General features: G+C 39.8%; 1 protein-coding gene across 14 annotated transcripts in view; it reads left to right on the forward strand.

Moving 5' to 3' along the window:
- FHOD3 (formin homology 2 domain containing 3) overlaps positions 1 to 7,944 on the forward strand; it is a 404,913-nt gene extending 396,969 nt beyond the window's left edge. For all 14 annotated transcript variants that reach the window (XM_048077544.2, XM_048077540.2, XM_048077554.2 and 11 more), the window contains one exon: positions 1,985 to 7,944. In XM_048077544.2, coding sequence (XP_047933501.1) covers positions 1,985 to 2,067 — 83 coding nt within the window. In that variant the 3' untranslated portion in view covers positions 2,068 to 7,944. The remainder of the gene's footprint in view (positions 1 to 1,984) is intronic.
- The last annotated feature ends 12,485 nt before the right edge of the window (positions 7,945 to 20,429 follow it).

Consider the following 20,429-nt stretch of genomic DNA (forward strand, 5'->3'; position numbering starts at 1 on the left):
TCCAGAAAGCTGCTCTTAAAATCAACATGTATCAGTCTATGTTAATACCACTCCACTGTTGGTGGCCAAGCTACCTATGGTGCCTTCTTTGGCTGCATGCTATAGAGTGTACAGAAAAAAAAAATGTGTTCAGGAGAGAGGCAGTGCAGGCAATTAAGCAGGTGAACAGCTCAGGGAAATCTTTCCTTTTAATGAGAGAAAATTTTCTGCTGCAGCTTTCTTGTATCTGTTCTTTTGCTCCTGGTATAGTTCATTTTGATACAGAAATAAGCGTTGTATGATTCACTGAGGCCATAAGACCTTAAGGTCTTACTCTCGAATCTGGAAGTGAACATTTGTCACTGTAGATATGTGTATATCAAATCTGAGAAATATGAGAGTGCCAGTGACAAGGACTGATTCAAAACTCTGTTGAGTATTCAACCAACGTCATGGAGACCCAAGCATATTTGAAGTGTTTTGCTCTTCTGATAGCACTTGTTTAGTCTTTCATAATCTTGGCTTTATCAGTTGCATTTAATGCTGTGCAGCTTTAAACTAAGCATTGTTAAACTTGGAAGGTGTTGCTGATCAGTATTGTAGGAAAAAGTGATTATCAAAAAAGGCTCCATGCAGACTCCTGGTGATCTTTAGTAATTATGCAAACTTTACTGCAGGAGAAAGGAGTCAATCTTGAAGGAAATCTTTCAAGTAAGTGTTTGGTAATGGTGGAACAATTATACATGTAGCACTGTAAGTTCATTTAATTTCAGTAGTTGATGGAAATAATAGATCATATTCATCTTACCTGCATGGTATCAAGTGTTCGGCCATGCTGTATTTTCCCTTTCTGTTAAGTCCTTGTTTTCTGTACCGATCCATTCACTCCTCTCACTCCTGCTAGATCCTTGAATGTGACCACCCAGTTTCAGTTCCATGGAGTAAATATCTTCGCAAATTAGAGGTCTTAATTATATTAGATGATAGCAATGCAAGAAGTTCTCAACCACTGTCTGCAATTTGTTTCTCTAGAGTTTCCTCTAGACTTCATTATTTTGGGACTCTGAGTATATTTTGTTTAACGTGGTCATTGTTTATACTTTGCATGCAGCTTAAACTTTTAAATGTGCATTTGTACTTAAGGAATATTAAATTATGGCATGAACACCCTGTTTGCATCTTGAGCTAAAACGCATTCACTTGGAAATCTTGGCAACAGAAAAACAAAGACTGTGTGTGCAGTCATATAGTCACTTATTTCTGAATAAAGAACGAAAATGCAAATTTTAAAAGTTTATGTTATGGTTACTGTTTAGAACACTTCTTAGCAAATTAAGAAACAAAAATTTGACCCAGATTTATCATTTAAATTCATCTAAAATGCTGAACAAATGACTACTAATGACAAAGATGATACAGATGGGGTTGGGGGGGGAACATTACAGAAGCAAGTGGAGTGTGTATGAGCACTGTATTTGTAATGATTTGAATTGACTATAAAATTATCATATTTTAATCTTTTACGTTTAAGAGGTTTATGTTTACACCTTGAAAGGTTCACGTAGGATTTAATAGTGATAAATTCAGTTGAGATCTATAAAGATCCAAAAGCTCTTTTAAAAATTCTTTATGAGGTAATAGGGCATATAATACTTTCTATGGACGGAGAAGCAACTTATGCAATTTCAGAGAAAAAAAAAAATCTTAAAATGCTGGGGTATTTCCTTAGAAATCTTTGTTGTCTAAATGTCAAATGACAGATGGCTATTTGCCTGACTTTTTGGAGTTGCTGGGTAATTGATGGTCCCCTTGGTTTGGCGTAGGGCATTACTCAGTATTTCTGAACTTGAGAACCTGAGTACGTAGCAACTCTGGATTTGATTCAGCATGCACATTAAGTGTTTTTCAGCTGAAAGTCTTGTGTAATTATCACTTTTAATTGATTGCATTTTCTTTTGTTTTATTATTTTTATTTTGCCTACTTTTGGAACGTATGGCCATGCAGTGAGAAGGACACTAAAGAGCGGACTGACCCCGGAAGAAGCCAAAGCACTGGGCCTCATCAGCACCTCTGAGATGCAGGTTTGACATCCCAGAGGTGGCAACAAGAAGAGCCGTCATCCGAAACACACAGGCTGACAACCCTTTGGTGTGGCGCTGTCCTGCCAGCCTTGTCTGCTGCTCCCAACGTCCCATCCTCTATTAGTTCGATGTTAATAAGCAACACAAAGCGGAACGCCACCAGCAGGGCGGAAGAAGGGTGTGCCGCAGCCCAGCACGACATCCTGACAAGTAGCTGAGGAAGCATATGAGTGCTTGTAGGTGAAACCTTACGCCTGCTTCTCTCGTGGTGTGTTGGTGTGGGTAGGAGGGGGCTCTCTCTGAGTTATCTGTCACTATGTAAGCTGCGTTTGCGTTGGCTTTCCTTGTGCCCTGTTTTAGTTATTGTAAATGTATGGCATTTTGTCAATGCAATGAACAGTCCTTAAAGAGGCAAAATAACTCCTGTTACAGTGACCCCAATTTTCCTGAAGCAGATTCATTAAGCAAAGACACACAGTCTGTGCAACCCTGTGGTGTGTTTTTTTTCTATTTTATTTTATTTTTATTTTTTATTTTGCCACCAAAGAATGTAAAAAATGTATGTGTACCTTTGTATATGTACAGAATGAATGTGTGGATATGTGTGCGTGTATCTCTACACATACAGTCATGGTGTGAAGTCATGCTCCTGCTGAAGCTAGCTGGACCATGATTGTCACTCTGGGGCCTTACAGTTCCACCTGGACAGGAGGAAAAGAATGTCTTTTTGTAGGAACTCAGTGTTTTTCAAAGGGATTCATCCTGTGGGGCAGGAGATGGCCTGCAGTACAAGTGGAAAGTTTAGGATCCCAAATTCATGTGTATTAATACACACTCATACTGTACATAGCACCATGCACACAGAGGAGAGGTCACAGAATACTTCCCTCTTGATGAGCTTTGGCTATGCTTTCCATTTGTACAGTTTCAGAGAAAACTATACGAACAATTTACACACTTGCTAAATGCATTCAGATGGTAAGATCAAGAAGTTTTGTTCACTTGCCTGTGCCCTTCATGCTGCTTTTCTCTGCTGCAAGATAATGTGGCGGTGATTTTATTTCAAAGTAATGGATCTGAATATGAAATGGCCCTGCTAAAAGCCTGCTGTGTTTTTGCTGTTCTCTACTCTTTGTTTTGTGATTATTCTTGATGCAAGTGGAGAGGGTACCCCAGTGAACACTCCAATATGCTTGCCCTTATCTCGCTGTTTGATAACTGACTTTTGTAATTGCCCTCAGCGTGTGTATTTGAAGAACCTTTAGTCAACTCATCTGCGTTTAAGTGGAGGACATACACATTGGTGAAGATGAAATGAACACAATCACCCTAGCCAGTGCTGAAGCATTTTGAAGAGAACTGCAGACAGCAGTAACATAAAAGGGAACTTTTCAAGCCAAAGTCTGTAAATGACCACTTGATCCTCAAGGATGCACAAGATCATATCTTTCCATTGCCTTAGACTCGAAGATTAAGCGGGGTGTGCATAGCAGTAGCAGCTGAGGCTTCCTTGAAACCAGGTAGCTGGGGAACTGTAGCAGTTTCGTCATGGTAACAAAACACACTTGAAAAGCAGAATTAATTAGTCTATGCTGGGCTTGTAATGCCATAGCTATGTTGTTTCTGGCACCCAAGGTAGGTCAGATATGTCCACATGTTACTTTACTCTCATTAAGGACAGGATAATCCCTGAAGATTGCACAGGATACTGGCACTAAACAGAATAAATCTTTGAAACTTTGGTCATCCATTACGTCACATTGAACAGAACATCCAAGTGATTAGAGAACCAGGTAGTTGACAGCACTACAATGAGATCTGTGGTGGAGCATCCTATCTATGCTGTCTCCCCTCTTAGTAGTAACATTTCAGTCTTTATTTGCTGTTGCCTTGGATCTTCATGTGTCAAGGTCTGTGGAGTAAGAAGTCACTTGTGAGTAAGGTTCTTAAGGACGGCATTGAGTTGGATGTGGCTTTCCCCTCAGTTTCCTAAAAGGCCAATTTTATAAGCAGGCAGAAGGCAGTAGCTGTGTAATTAATAAATGTGTTGTGTATTGGAAAGCTATGAAAAGGCAGAAGCTGGTCAGGAAGTAGAAAGAAGCGGCATATAACTATATCACTGTAAAATAAGCAAGACCTATTAGCATCTGGGCTTGAAAGTGGATCTTATGTGCTGCTTACCTTTATGGAATTTTAAAATCTCTTTTAAGGATGCTTTGAACAAAGAAAGGAAGGTAATGGGGGTATGTGGAGGTCTTTGAGGTCTGAAAAAAGAGGAAGACACCCTGAATGTAATGATGATGTTGAGCTGTTATACCTGTTTAGTGATAAAAGAAGCCCAAATGCAACAAAATGTATTTACATCAACAGACGTTCTATATATGATTGAAGGGAGAGAATCTAACATTTTTCAAATGTAATGTTTTAATAAAAGTATGCTGAATGTGCAAAGTGGCTAGCTGTTGGTGACCGCTTGCTAACAGGAAATCAATCTGTGTTTTATTTTGACACAGCGCAGCATCTGTGTCTGAAAAAATGATGTTGCTGATGACTTTTAAGTAGTTGGGTGTATGTATTTTCCAGGAATTTTGCAAAAATTCTACAAAATTTCATGTACTCCTTATCAAGGAGAAAATTAGATATGGTGAATGGGGTTGGAATAAGTCAAGAAAAAAAATACCAATTTCTTTCAGATTAGCTGGATGCTATTGTATACATGTAAAGTATATCCTTCCTTGTCCGTTTTTCCATTATGTTTTTTCTGTGCTTTTACCTGAGCTTTTGCTATCTACCCGTAAAACTGATACCAGTTTTTCTGAAGGATAATTTGTTCTTGTTTATGCAGTAGTAGGCAGTAAGATTAATCCATCATTGGCAATGTTTACTGCAACAGTGTTTTCAAAGACAATGACAATGCAATAACTACAGAAATGTTTTGTTTCAGTTCTGCCTAAAAATGGCCAGTAGCCCAATGTGCTAATATTTAAGGTGGTATTATTTCCTCCTGAGTCTGCTGGTATGTCCTACTGTGGGAATAACATTTGTTCCCCTTCATCTAACCAGTGGATTCCAGATGAAATGGAGGAATTGGCTATATTTGCATGCCTCTTTCTATCTAATCATGTTCTAACCTTCAGGATTTGAGTTGCTGCCTGCCACTTCACCATCCAAAGAGCTCACCATAAGGATATACCAGTTGTTTTAAAATGCATGTGAAAGGAGGTTTATTTCTGTGACAAATAGAAAGGTCTTGGAAATGCAATCTAGTAACGTATGTTCCCGTTTCTCACTTAGAGATCCATTGAGGCTATTTTAAAACACTTGCAGCCATAATAACTACCTCTTTCCCCTTTCTCACAGTACCAGCCAGTTGCAAATTTAGGGCCCAGGGTTTTGTGTCTCCACCAAGTTCTCAGAGTCATCACTGGTGTTCATTTCAGCACCCATCTGCTGCCAGTAACTTGTCTGTCCATCTGTCACCCTAATACCTTCCTGATCAGGATGCTGAGGTAAACTTTAGCATATGAAATGGCCGCCAAAGGGAAGCTGTCCTAATTTCCTTTCATGTCCCTTGGTGTTTAAAAGCAGACTGTATACAAATACTTTGTGTTCCCTCACTCCCAAATGAGGGATAACTTTCAGTAGCAGTTACAGGGCTGTGGTGAAGAAACACCCCCAGGGAATGCTGTGTGCCACAGCTGGGAATGAAAGATCCCTCACAAAAATTAAATGCATCGCTCCTCACCATTCAGTAAGTCCAGGCACCAGCCCCATGGATTCCAGATGTTTTATACCCCATTGGCTGCTCCATGTGACCCTTCTCTTTGGTATATCCCTATCCGTAATCCAAAACCAACCAAAAAAATGGTGTTTTAATGAGGGTCTTTCTTGCTCTGATAAAGACTAGAAGCAGTGTCAAAAGCAGTTTTCAAAATACATTTCTTTTTCTCTTTTGATCCCCCTTCATTGTAAGTGTCTGTACTAATTTACTCTTAGCAAAATAAGGCACCAGATTTGTAGGTAGACGAGACTTCGGTTTTCCCATAATAAAAAGTCACATGCAAGTATCCAGATATGCACTCATGCCCCAGTTTAACAGAAATTTGGAGTCAGAGCCCTGACATGACCCATCAGCGAGGGCCTCCGGCAAGGTGCTGTGTTCCCTCTGAGGGAGCAGATAGCAACGAGGCAGGACAGCACCGTCAGTCCCCAGTGTGCTGCGCTCTTAGCAAACCCTGGCTAGCAGCTGCTGAAAAGTCGCAGCAGAGGACAGAGCAAATGTAAGCAGCTCAATGCCACTGCAGTTGCAGTGATTCCTCTTGCCAGGTGTCTGCTTGATGCTGGTGTCCCTGGTGGTGCAGCAGAAGCCAGCATCTATCCAAAACGCTGTCAAAACCATTTGATCAATGATGCTGGTCTTTATTCAAGGGCGCGTAGGCTGGGTGTTGTTGTTTTTGCAACACTTTGACTTCATCCGGATGAAATGGGGACAAGGAGGCAGCCCAGCATTTTCCCATCCGCTGTCCTCCCGTGACCACTTGTAGGCAGGTGTTCGTGCCACCTGCCTTTAGCTAAAGGACGTGCAGGGGCACAGTGTCCATGGGCACATCTCTCCTCTCTCTTTGCTCCTGCACACTCACGGCATGTACACCGCTGCTCTCGCGACCTTCAAGGCGAGCTGTGCGTGCCGACGCAGGCAGAGAGCTTGACCCCGCACCGCGTTCAGACAGCTCTGGATTTCCAGCATCTGGACTCAAGAAACTCTGTCTAAGCTGTAAGGACTATGACTGTTGATGTTTCTTTGCAGGGAAAACTGCCAGGTACTTACAGGCTCTGAAAGAAAATAAACCGAAGCATTTTCGTAAGGGAAAATGTTTGATTATGGGAAAATAATGAATCTGATTTGCGAATGCATGAACAACATGTAAGGCTGGGGCAGCAGCTGACTGAACTGGCATTTCAGATGCAATAGCAAGAGGTTTTTGGCAAGCAGTTTAGTAGTTCCATAGCAAGTAATTCAAGGAGTTTCAGAAATGTTCTATAGTTCTATGTTTACGCATTAAAAAAAAAAATATATTTCTAATTAGTCCATTTCACGTTGAGTGGCATATAGAGATATATTTTGTTTAATCACTAACACAGAGGCTTCTGTGAAAGAAAAGGTTTATTTGTAGCAATGGGTGCATTTCTCCTTTTTAAAGACTGTCTTTGCGCGTATAGTGTCCTTTTTTTGTGAGCTGGGAATTGTAAAAAAATGTAAAGTAGAAAAGGACGTGTTTCTTAGACGAAGGAGAAATACTGTAAAATTGTGTAAATGTCACTACTCATGTTTTTTGTGTTCTGTGTAGTATAGTGTAAAATAGGCTTTCCAGCAGTGTTATTCTGTGAATTGTAATTTAAAAAACAAGCCATGCATGGTCAGAGATATTATCTACAGGTCCTTTTGTTTGGTTGAGTTTTTGTTTGTTGTTTTCTCATTCTAGGTAAATTTGTTCTATGTTAAATTTAATTGTCCATGAAACTGCATATTTGTTTCTCAGTTTTATTTCATAAAGAACTTGAATTACTCTTTCAGATTTTACTACACACAAAGCTCACCTACAGTTTGTATTCATCATTCAGAAGCTTTGTCACATTTAGTGTAAACCAGGAGGGTTTTTCTTTTTAACACACCCTTTGTCTGCCTCTTCTCCCCACACTCTCCTCACTTTACTGTCTGGAAAGATGCAATCACACTTTTTTTTTTTTTTTTTCTGTGCCATGCAGGGTCAATATGGAAAATTGACCGCAGACCTGTGTCCAAAATTTCTTGATATAAGTAGTTTAAAAGCTCACCTCTACAGCATTATGTAAACACATCTTGCAATAAAGCTTTATAAGGCACTGACTGTGCTGGTTCTGTTTTTGTTCATGGAGCCAATGATGGGAGCTTTGGTGAGAAACGGGTGGGAAGGGGATTGGTTTTGGGGTTGTTTTTTTTCATATCCTCTAAGTACCTGCAAAGCCAACAGGTGGACTACAAAATGGCTATTATTAAACCACCTGGGTGGTCTGAGCATAACAAAGTGATTTTTTACCCCCTATTTTGCAGTTTGAATCCAGTTCCTAATCTTGAGTGAGGAAAATGAAAATGTGTCTCTGGTTCTCAAGGATTTCAGTAATCCATCCCTACAAATCCTCACTAAACATGAAGGGTTACTGCTCACTGCCACTGGCTCTGGGTTGGTTCCTGTCTTAAAAATATTCTGTGTTCAGAGCACTTTGTGTAAGGGATGAGATTTATAGAAGCAAATATAAATAAAATGAATGACTACCTGTATGTGGAGGAGCATTTCATATCACCTCATCATCAAAATGTGAAATACTTGCTGTGTCTGCCAGTGCTTCAGGACTGTAAAGGTGGACAGTGAAACGAGACATGCCTTTTAACTTGGCTGAAATACATCGCATGCATCACCCGGCTGTATAATTTTCTGGTGGCCACCTCTGAGCACCTGGACAGGTGATGTTCTTGCCATTTGCCCTGATCGCTGGGGTCTGATTCTTTCTTCCTTGCAATTTCCTAACACTTCCTAGACTGAGTCGGCAACCAGAAAATCTCTGACCCTACTGAGAAGAAGCACAGCGATTCTGGCACCTGCCCTGCCCACAGGTTCGGTGGCTGTGGTGAGGAGCGGGGCTCAAAGTGTCACATAGAAATGTGAAGTGCTTAGATTTCCACGGCTAGTCCTGCAGCACACTGTTTGCACGCAATTGGTCTCTGGTGTTGTGCATATTATCAGGTCAAAATACATTATTCTGAGACAGATAGGTATGTTTATAGTAGCATCCTGGAGGATTAAATAGGTTAACTGAGCGTCTGAGAGAGTTTTCACGTGAGGTTTCTGAGGATATAGAATCTGATATAAAATATTAGGTATGTAAGCCTCCCTAGGGAAAGGCACTACCTTCCTTCTTTTAATTAGTTTTTGAAGTTATTTTAAATATAAAGAGTGCCTTTTGGAATATGGCTACATCCCCAAAAGAGCTGCTTAGCATTCCAGATGCACTGGTGTAAAGTCTAGAGGATGAAAGGCTACTAGCCAGAAATGTGGTAATGCTTTTTAAAATAAATATATAAAACAAGTTTATTGGCCAGACACTTTTCTTTTCTATCACAGTATATCCATTAGCAATTCTGAATTCCAGATGTGCAGTGACAATGCATACATATATTTTTCAGACCCAGTGCCTGGTCAGAACTCATATGTTGTCACAGAGAAGCCTCTGGACTGCAGTCAGGGAGCTTATCCATTGCACAGCTGCATGCCCTGGTTTATAGACCCTTCATAACAGTTTGACTCTGAGAACACACAACTAAAGAAAAAAAAATATGTATTTTTTTTTTTCCTATCGTAACTTCTCCAAGTTTTCTGATGGGAATGCAGTTTGGAAAAGGGAGAGGGCTGGTCTTGAGTCTTCACCTCTTGCGAGTTTCTTCACAGGAAATGAAGAATGACAGCTGCACTGCATTAGTCAGCTATCTGATGAGACAGACCTCTGCTGGGAAACCCTGAAAGGAGCACAGTCTACATGAGGTGCCATGCCAGTGAGGGCCACTGCTCCCAGCTCCTCACGGATTATTTTTGAGCAGGACGCGTCCGTCAGCAGAAGTATCGCACTCAGCAGTGCTTTTCTGTTCCTGATATTCAGAGGGGGTTCTTCTCCTCCCCGCTGCTCCACCAAGCTCTCACTTTGTTGCTTGGGCTGAGTCAAGGGCCTTTTGTTTATTATTTCTCTTGGTCTATCTGGAAAACACCATGGAGCATTTCCATTTCCAGATAGTATGTACCAGCACCATGGAAGGCGAGATCTTTTCAGGGTCACTGGACACATCCTATGATGTTATTTCTGTAACGATGACCAGAAATCCTTTAAGCGGATGTTAAAATCCAACAAATGATTTTATGGCCCTCTCTAGGTGAGAGTTCAGATCCCTCTGCCTAGACAACAGACAAAATGACCAGTATTAAGTTGTACATATTTTCCTCCATGTGATCCATACTTAAGGTAATACAAGAAGAGCAGCAGTTTCAGAGGAAAAGAAATATCTGTGAAACCCAATGGCAGTTGAAACTGGACAGACAAAGGCAAAGGTGAGGTCGAAGCCATTCACAGCCTCCAGTAAACAGCATGTTTACTCCAGGCCACGTTAGCCAAGCCTGCCTCGGAAAAGCTCCACGTTTGCTTACCAGTAGTGGAGTGCCGTCTTCTACCTGGTACAGGACACTCAGAGGTGCTCCAGAACCAGACAGAATTCAGGTGTGGGCCCGGCAGGTGGAAAAAGCTCTGGAGTGTGTCCATCACCACAAAGGCACGGGAATTTATCTGGCATGTGCCGTGACTGCATATTGGATATAAATGCTTGTACTAAAAGCCTCGTAGTAACCTGTGAAAACACGTTTCGTGCAGGTATCCAAAAGCTACAGCGGGGTGAAAATTCTCCTTTTTAATAAAGCAATGAAGTACCCAGACTCTCGAAAGAGAGCTCAAAAAATGAATCCTCCTTCCATCCTTGTCCAAACTTCCTATAAATATGCACTGGGAGGCTTAAATAATCTTGGCAAGATATAGCAAAGGAAAATTATTGTTAAAAAGAGGCCCTGGATATCGTTTCAACAAACTTTTTCCCCACATAAACTTATGGAAAATTATTGACCTCATACCAGAGTCAAGAAAGAAAGAAACCTCTTGCAAAATGCTAAGATACCTATCAATATTTGAATATAAAGTAGACTGCCTTCACATAGGTTTGTCTGGAACACATCACAAGTATGCTGTGTTAATATAGGGAACAATAGCTGAGCAGGTTAATAAGTAAAAATCTAAATGATAAAAGTGTCAACAGTTATGATCTGAATAAAGCTAGCAGGGAGTATTATGATAAAGAAGGTATATTGAATATCAGGCAGTAGTGACCAGAGCCAAATGAAAATTTGATGCTATTGGCTCTGTGAGCAATGGAAAAAGCCTGATGGACTTCAGTGATATTGAACCAAAACCCCAAAGATAACTATTAGAATGTAAAACATGATGGAAAAATGGAATTTTTTCTCTGACACTGAGGCCCTAAATCATTTTAACCTCACCAGTTTCACTGGGGAATTCTCTTTCAGAAGTGGACAGCACATCATATAGCCTGAAAACTAAAGGGGAATCCTTGCTTCCAGAAAGGTTGTCTCAAATGTGTTCAGATTTCAAGCATGTGGGATGAAACACAGCTAGCATCCAAAAGTATATTGTCTGGAAATTCTACATCTGTTTAGAAACAAAAATATTGCAAAGTCTGCAAACAAAACAACCTGAAGCAGACAATTGCCATCTTTGGTTTTTGACTATGGAATATGACAACTGTTAAATTTCCTCATGGAAAAATAACATTTTTGTAGAAACTCTAACACTTTAACAAAATTCTTTGCCACATCTTTAGAGACAAACCATGGTAAGTGGTAGATAGTTTTCTAGAAACTAGTAGGTGGCCAGTCTTAAGAACTACTGGTACAAGAAGTTTCCTGCTGTGCAATTTTGCTTAATTTACTAATTCCTTGTCCAAACCTACATCTGCCATGCAACATTAATTTACACCACGTGTAGGGTTTGTTTGTTTGTTTGCTTGTTTTCCCATGGTGGGAATGGATTGATCGGCATACAGAAGGAATATCTTAATTGCTTGTTATTCAATAATATGTTATAAATCTTTCTAAAGGTAATGAGGGCATTCATGAAGTTGTGATTACTTGATATTAGATAATCTGATGGCAGGATTTATGTTAAAATATGTAAAAGCTAAATATTTGTATTTTAAAATGCCTCTCAGCAACATTATATAAATTGTTTGTGGGGAGTGCATCTGTGTGTATATTTGTGCTTATGGCATTTCACAAGTGGATTTTTGAATAGACAAATGGATTTTGTAATCTACTTTTATTTTGCCTTCTAAGCATATTTTTGCAAGGCAGAAAGGCAATGAGATGGTTACATGAGCGGTTTAACTTGTGTATTTATTGGTAAAGGAGATAGTAGTGTTCTAATAACAATACTTACTGCTCTTTTTATCTTTGAGTGTGAGCTCTGTAACCCATGATGAGGCAGAAGAACAAAAGCACCAGGATATGGATCTTGTGAAGAAAGTTCAACAGTTTAAGTTACCTGCTTCTAACACTTAGAGCCCACTTCAACAAACACAGCTTATTATGTGTTGTGGTGTCATAAGCTCACAAGGTCCCAAGGCAAGGGTTACAGAAAGGATTTATTCCAATGGCTCTTCTGGGCCTTGCTGCCTTCAGATGATCACAAATTGCAGCAGTGTGTGTCAGCGGGGGATCACCTCTTGTTAGGCTGTGTAAAGTCCCAACTGGGGTGCACCAGCTAAGCTGTGATTCAGCTGGTGTTACACCTCTGTCTTGAGCTGAAGGAGTCTGGATTCGTCATCCTCTGAGACTCTTGCTGGGGGGATTTCTGGCATCAGATTTCTGGCATTCAGAACATCAGTTGTTAAAGCAGTGGTGAAAACAAAAATGGCTAGTTGCAGCAGTTCTCCTTGGTAAAGGCTTGCTTTTCCCTGTTCATCACATAAAGTAGCATCAGGGGTGTCCTGAGGTTCCTTCAGGTAACACTTCATACCCTTGCAATGGCTAAAAAAATGGATACAATGCTACTAGTGTTGATGAGGGCAAAGACCAAAACAGGCTGGGAGACTGCAGATGAGATGCCAAATAAATTTTTTAATCCCGGATACCCCAGTGAAAGTACAGAGAGTCTTCTCACGTCATGGGGGTTTGAATTTTGTAGAGATGCCTGTACTGAGCTTTATGTTGTACAAAACCTTGGTAAGAAGTATTTCAGTTATCAGCTGGGAGAATTTTGCAAATCTGTGCCACTGACGTAGACTGCATCTGGGGGTGTTGGTCAACACTTGCCCGAACATGAGCTGGCAGCATGCCCAGGTGGCCAAGAAGGCCATCGACATCCTGGCTTGTATCAGGAATAGTGTAGCCAGCAGGACCAGGGAGGTGATCATCCCCCTGTACTCAGCTCTGGTGAGGCCGCACCTCAAGTGCTGTGTTCAGCTTTGGGCCCCTCACTACAGGAAGGACATTGAGACCCTGGAGCCTGTCCAGAGAAGGGCTACGAAGCTGGTGAAGTGCCTGGGACACAAGTCCTCTGAGGAGCGGCTGAGGGAACTGGGGTTGTTTAGTCTGAAGAAGAGGAGGCTCAGGGGAGACCTTATTGCTCTCTACAGCTGCCTGAAAGGAAGGTGTGGGGAGCTGGGGGTTGGCCTCTTCTCACAGGTAACTAGTGATAGGACTAGACGGAATGGCCTCAAGTTGTGCCAGGGAAGGTTTAGGTTAGAGATGAGGAGACATTTCTACTCAGAAAGAGCAGTCAGGCGTTGGGACGGGTTGCCCAGGGAGGTGGTGGAGTCACCGTCCCTGGGGGTGTTCAAGGAAAGGTTGGATGTGGTGCTTAGGGACGTGGTTTAGTGGGTGATACTGGTGGTAGGGTGATGGTTGGACTGGATGATCTTGGTGGTCTTTTCCAACCTCAGTGATTCTATGGTTCTATGATCTCCACTAAGCAAGCAGAAATTGGAGTAGAATTATCTCAGTAGTTTCAAATGCTTGACAAGATGTAGTGTTGGTCACTTTCCTGATAGTCAGATATCTCACAAACATTACATTTGGTTAAACTTGGAATTTTTTCCTCCTTTTTCAGTCTCTCCTTGTCCACCCTGTTGAAGTTATTCTTTCTTAATAAACTGTTTGGGTTGCCAGATACAGGCTAAGTTTAATGTCACTCATCCCCAACTGACGAAACTGAGCAGAGAAAATAGGAAGATAGAGGGTCAAATAGCTCTGTGGTCTCCACAGTCAGACTGTTAACAGCTTAACTTTCTCCTTGGCAGTGAAAAGGGTGTAATTTTGGAGTGAAAACTGGCTTACTGCAATGCAAAAAATGTGTTTTCTGAATATAAGGATCAAAATTTACAAGAAACTTTAAAAGAGTTGTACAGATGATAGAATCATAGAATATCCCAAGTTGGAAGGGACCCATAAGGATCATCAAGTCCAACTCCTGGCTCCTCATATTGTTCCTGACAACATTGCCATCTTTTTGGTATTCTGGGATATCTTTCTTGCAAAGTCAGAAGAAAAAAAAAATAAGTGTTCTGGAGAGATATTTCTAACACCTGGTAGGTAGAGGTTTGTTTATCTGAAATGAGTAAAACCATACAAATTCTCTCTTTCATCATGGTGAAGGTTCTAGTTATTATTTGTCCTATGTTTCCATTAGTTTTTTGGCAATAGGTTCCAGGAGTTCATTGAGCATGATCTATACATTTCCTTTTGAGGTCTCCGATGCCTGAGAGCTAATCCAGGATTAAGCACATGGCCATCGGAACACGGCCCTGATGAGACAATGCTAATTTCGTACCATGTACCACTGTGCATCCCCAGGCTCCAAAAATGAGTAATCTCATAGAGGCCCATTGGGCTGAAATAGTGACTTTCTAATGTCAACTTAATATCTAATACAGAAATTACTGCTGGTTAGCAAGTAAGACATATAAACTGATACTCTTTTCTATTTCATGCAGAAAATTTTCTGACTAGGTTCTATGGTTACTGGCACAGGCAAAAGTAAGTACTTTGAAAGGGAGAACTTGAATGTGCAAGTCATCAGAAAACTCAGAATGTTAAAGAGCAGAAAAAATTGTGTGGAGTGGGTGATTATGGAATCAAGTTTCAGAATTTGAAGTAACTAGAACCGATTTGGATTGTTTTGAGGAAAAAACTAAAACCAGCGCTGTTTGCAAAAGTCCTGGAAAAAAAGATTGACATTCTTTATTTTCTTTGTCTTAATTGAGACCCTGGGGCATGTCTAATACCTCAATGGTATTAATAGGACAGAAAATTCACTTTCTGTCAAGCTATGTAGGTAGCAGATTGGGAAGCCAAGACAATCTTGAGGTAAGGACATAACAGAATGTGAAATGCTCATGTTTATTATTATGATTATTTTAATAATTACTTATATGCATTTTGCTTATTGACATATCTTCAGATATGAATTTGAGACCTAGAAAAACTGAACTTGGAAGAAAAAATGGTCAAATTTAGAAGTCTATATTTCTTAGACTGCAGCTGTTGAAACCCAGCAGCAAATTCAAGGGAGCCAAATACTTTCATAAGTGATCTCTTCATTTAGACTGCTACAATATGGAAAATTATAGGTAATGGTAGTACTTCAAAGGGAGTGTAAGATACTACCACTAATACCCATACTCATGATAAGAGTTCAAGAACTCTCTCAGAAAGAGGAGCTTGAAAACTGATTGCTCTGACATAATGCTTTTGGACCATGTAAATGGATGTATAATTTTTGAATAGGTGATGGATTAAATTTTGTAGGCAATTATATCTACTCAGCTCTGTTGACTTGGCAGGTAAGCAGAAAACAGAATCTGAGTTTCAATTATTACTTCTTTGTTCTGATATCATAAGATTTTCTTAAACTTATATGAGCTGCAGGTTTAAATTGAAATTTGACCTCACAGCACAAGCTGATGGAGAAAGAGAATTTCTTCCTTCTGCTTTGAATCACATTAGACCTCTTTGCAATTTGGATATTGGAGAATTAAATGTGCTTCAGAGTAGACTGTACTACCATTAGATACAGAATTGTTTATATAACATTTAGTCCTTGTTACTCATCTAGAGTCCAGCACCAAATCATAGAAGGATGCTTGAGTTCAGTGTGACTACAGTATAAAATAGCATTTTGCTACAACAATGAGAAAAAGAGGCAACCTTTTCTTGCTCCCATTATAAAATCTGAATGCAGTCTGACTGCAGAAGTGTCAGAAATTTCTATGTTGTCAAAGCCTACAAGTGGATTTTCCACTAAAGATACTTTTCTGAGATGTTTTGGCTTTGTAATGCATCACAGCAAATGACTTCTTAAAAAATACATAATCCTTAAGAGCAGCTCTGTCAACGTTTCAAATGTTGCAACCCACCAATTCAAGTCTCTTAACTGAGGGGACAGTGGTTGCAGGATAATTGCCTTGTGGCATATGTTTTCAAAGTCTTTACTTATGCTTGGCAGAAATTACATTATCCATAGCTTTGGAAAGAACTTCTGGCTGAAGTTTCTGGCGATGATCAACCTCATGAATATAGTTATGCCCAGAGGGTAATTAGAGTTGAAGTAGACCATGATACTTTGGAGGCTTTTTTTTCTTATGATGATAGCATTCTCTGTCTGTCACCTCTGAAGTTTTAAAGTTTGTGCATGAGGCTGCAAAATATTCCTGCAATTTAAAATGCGTGTCTTTCAGATTGTAATGGTGCTCTTTACTGCTGATCTGTCAGTTGGAGTAGTCACAACTGCCACAATTTTGTTGTGCATGTAAACAAGGATTTTAGCACTTACTTGTATACCATTAGCATCTCAATACAATGTGCCCTTGACTATTTGAGCAAATAACTGTTTGCTCAGATGTTCACACAACGCAGCTGGAAAAAAATAAAAAAAAATAAAAAATAAATCCAAAAATCCAAACCCAATAACTCTAGAAGAAGGTCCTGAAAGCTCTCACAGAGATTGTGGGTGATTTCACGCTGTAGTATATTACATGCTTGATTAAATTCTGATCAAGGAGGTTCTGGAAAGTAGAAGCCTCCTGTGATACCGCACACAGGTGACAGACAGGAGAGGTTAAATCGTCCCCACCTGGCAGAGCACCCACTAGAGGCAAACTAGAGAGCTTACAGTCAAGGTTTTATGAAGCTGAGAGGTGGGTGACTGTGAGTGCTACCACCTCTGTGTGTATGTGGCAGATTGTATTTTGGCCAGGAACAAGCAGGTAACCAAATTTTGATGTGACTATATGTCAGTAGTTCTCAAAAACTTAAGGAAAGCAGAAAATGTGTGTCTGAAGGAAGGACATAACTGGCAGATTTGGAGTGTGACAAGACCAGAAAGTCTCAGACTGTAAGATTTGTGTTTCAGTTGCTATTGCAGCTGACCTGTTTTTTCGCAGTAGAGAGAGGTTGATTGTTGACTTGCTTTTGCCTGATATTTCCTGAATTTTCCCAGGAACTGATAGATCAGGAAATAACAGGGAACCATTGCTTAGTGTAAATGAATACTGTTCTTTGCACCTATTTGGTGTCTAAGATGTGCTAGCAGACAATCTGTATGCATAAACCCACCTTTGTAAGCAGGCATCAAGACCATGTGGGGCTTGGCACTGTAGAGGTAATGCAGATATACTTGTTGCCTTGAGGAGTTCAGAAATGTGATAAAGGATTTGCTTTGCATGAATATATATGATAATCATATGATTTATCATAATAATGATAAAGGATTTCTTTTGCATGAAAAGAATGGAAATCAAGCCACTACATCCTCCATCATTATAACAGAAGAATACCTTGTCCACTTTGCCACTATTAAGGCAGTCACTGTTGTATCAATATCCTAGTCTGTTGGAACATGCCATACCAGAAAACAACCTAATGTTTTTGAAGTGATCTATTGATGGTCTATAGTATCCATTTGTATTAAATTGAAATGAAATGTGCTCTAAGGAGTTAAATGCCTTCCAGAATGCCTAATGTATGTTGTATGTTTAGTTACCTGAAAAATCCAATTTTGTTTTCTTATCAAGTAATGATTTGAAATTTGTTTAAATGATCTTATTTCCTAGGAGAAAAACAAAAACAAAACCACATTAATTATATCACTGTCCTTGAATAACTCCATCTGGGGCAATAGCATAATAACTTTTCCATTTACTTTGGGGGATGGGGATTAACAGGAGCCTGTTGTAGTCTACTGGGTTATCCCCCTCGGCCTCACTGACTGGCAAAATGTTTGCATTCTGCAGTCCTGGTAGTATTCAAAGTATTATCAAAAATTTGTTTGCCTGGACCAAGGATCCCCCATCAAAATTTTCAGGACGTTTGTGTACAAGATATTCAGGCCTGCTGATTATTTTCATAGCTTCTTTCTGATTGAATACTGCATAGTGGAGTGGTAAACAGCTTATTTTTCTCTTATAAAATGAACATCTCATTCTGCTTCTTTCCAAAACCAGAAATGTCAGTGCTATGCTTCTGTCTCTTCTCTGTCACCATTCCTGCACTAATAGCCTCATTGCTAATGAGCTATCCTATTGCAAGGATTAATGTCTGGTATATGCAAATTTCTTCTTACCATTCTTAGCTCTGCCAGTCAAAATTTCTGTTTCTGTCATTAGTTTTTCTTCGTTTGATATGTATCACCTTACAGGTTTCACTTTACCAGTAAAAAATGATGGTTTTTTAACCAAAGTTATCCTCTTTCCTCAATGGAAATTCAGGAAACTTGATTATCTAATCAACAGCTCTTGCAGAACTCCAAGTTTTCATTCACTGTTTTCTCTCTAAATTTTCTGTCACATTTTTTTTCTCTCAAATTTTTCAGGATTAAATACCAAAAATAATATTACATAGAGCTGTTTTCCCTGCATATATTAAATCACTGTGATCATAACCAGTGATTTATATGTTTTTATCTGTCATTAAAGGGTTCGGAAGTTAGAAACAAAAGTTAGAAAGTGTTAGAGAGTTATAGGGGTAAACAGGGATTCAGTTATGGTGATCATCCAAAAAAAAAAAAATCATGGTTGTATTTAGCAAGGTTTTTAAACAAATTCCCTGACCTTATCTACTAGGAGATTTATTGGACAAAACTTATAATTGTAAAAATGTCAGTAATCACAGTGCACTTTTTCTGAATATGGCTCTACATACATATTGTCTGTCATAAACACTATAAATACCTATTTTTCAGTCCACTCAGTTTGCAAGCCTGCCAGTTAGAGTTATACATTTTGTGTCTCTATTGACTTGGGGAGGATGGAAATTAGAGAGAAACTAAAAGCTTAAAAGATGCATGGAGTACCAGTGTACCCCTGCAGAACTGCAGAATTCTTTTTAATGGCTATTGATTGCTAACAGCAGAAGGCAGAGTTTAAGTCTCACGTGATGACAGTAAGTGTCTATATCTGTTTACCAGTCGTGTATCAATTAGAGCTGCACTGTGCTGATGGAGCCAACGAAAGGTTGACTCTCTTGGCTTCGCTTGAAAATGCCATTGCAAAGCTTATCACCAAGATAAAGCGTTTGTTTCTCTGCCCTGAATGAGAGAGCACCCTGTTGGACACATCCTGAGTATAGCCTGTTGTAGTAGGAGGTTTGCCCATGCAGAAATCCACTACAAAAATATTTTAAGAATGCCAATAGGAGAGGGGGAAAAAAAAAAAAAAAAGAGAGTAGGGTGGGGGAGAAAAAAGAAAAACAACAACAACAAAAACTTTGATGTGTACAATTGTAACAAGACCCTGATCTGATCCTTCTGCCTAGGAAACTTTGGACAAGATGAAGCTCTGTGGACATGTTTAAACTCTATACCTGCCTGATTCAAATACTAGTCTAGTTTCCAATAGCTCACATTTAATCCAAAATGTTTCTATTTTTATCACCTGTTCATCGCAGTTCTTCAATAACATTTCTGATTAGTGCTTTTATTCCATTAGCAATCCCTTTATTTTTAAATAATTTATAGAAGGGGAAGAGACAAGTCTTCTGTATTTCTTCTTCTCGTGGCATACAGATTTAGCAGTTTGGGGTAGGCTACATTAGTCTAAAAAAGCTTCTTTCTCCTATAAATCCTTTTCCTAGTGATCTAGAAACATTCTTTCAATATCCTCCTTTTCCAGTTACTTAAGAAAACCTTAAGTAAACGTTTTAATCTGCCCTGAGAAGTCCAGAAAATGTGAAATGGTGGCTGGAAATCCTGCCCTAGCTGGAGACCCACCGTTGCCATGGTCAGTGGTGGCTGCCTCCTGTCCTGACCAGGTTCTGCTTGGTTTCCACAGAGCGAGAAAGCCCCCAGATAAGAAATGTGAATCAAGGATGGAGTCCGTATAAGCAGTCTCATCCTGTCTCTTTCAGCACTTCCCATCTCCCTGACTGTATACTGAAGGTGTCCTTGGCCAAGGATACTCCAGGCCTAGTATATGGAACAAAACTTGGATCTTCTGTATCTAAAAGCCTTGAGTGTTTGAGGAATCGACCTTTTATCATGAAGGTTTAAGAGACTCAACAAATGACTTTAAGCTATTTAATTGGCAGAGGGGAGATGTGGTGGATTACTGGGTTACACAGAGCTGGGTATTATTTGAAGGGGGCAGCTTTAGGACAGGAGCGAGTAAGATCAGTACACTCATGGATTGATGGTGAAACCAGATACAGTCAAGATAATCTCCAGAGTATTCT

Source organism: Anser cygnoides, chromosome 2 (assembly GCF_040182565.1).
Source record: "Anser cygnoides isolate HZ-2024a breed goose chromosome 2, Taihu_goose_T2T_genome, whole genome shotgun sequence".
In the NCBI taxonomy this organism is placed as follows: domain Eukaryota; kingdom Metazoa; phylum Chordata; class Aves; order Anseriformes; family Anatidae; genus Anser; species Anser cygnoides.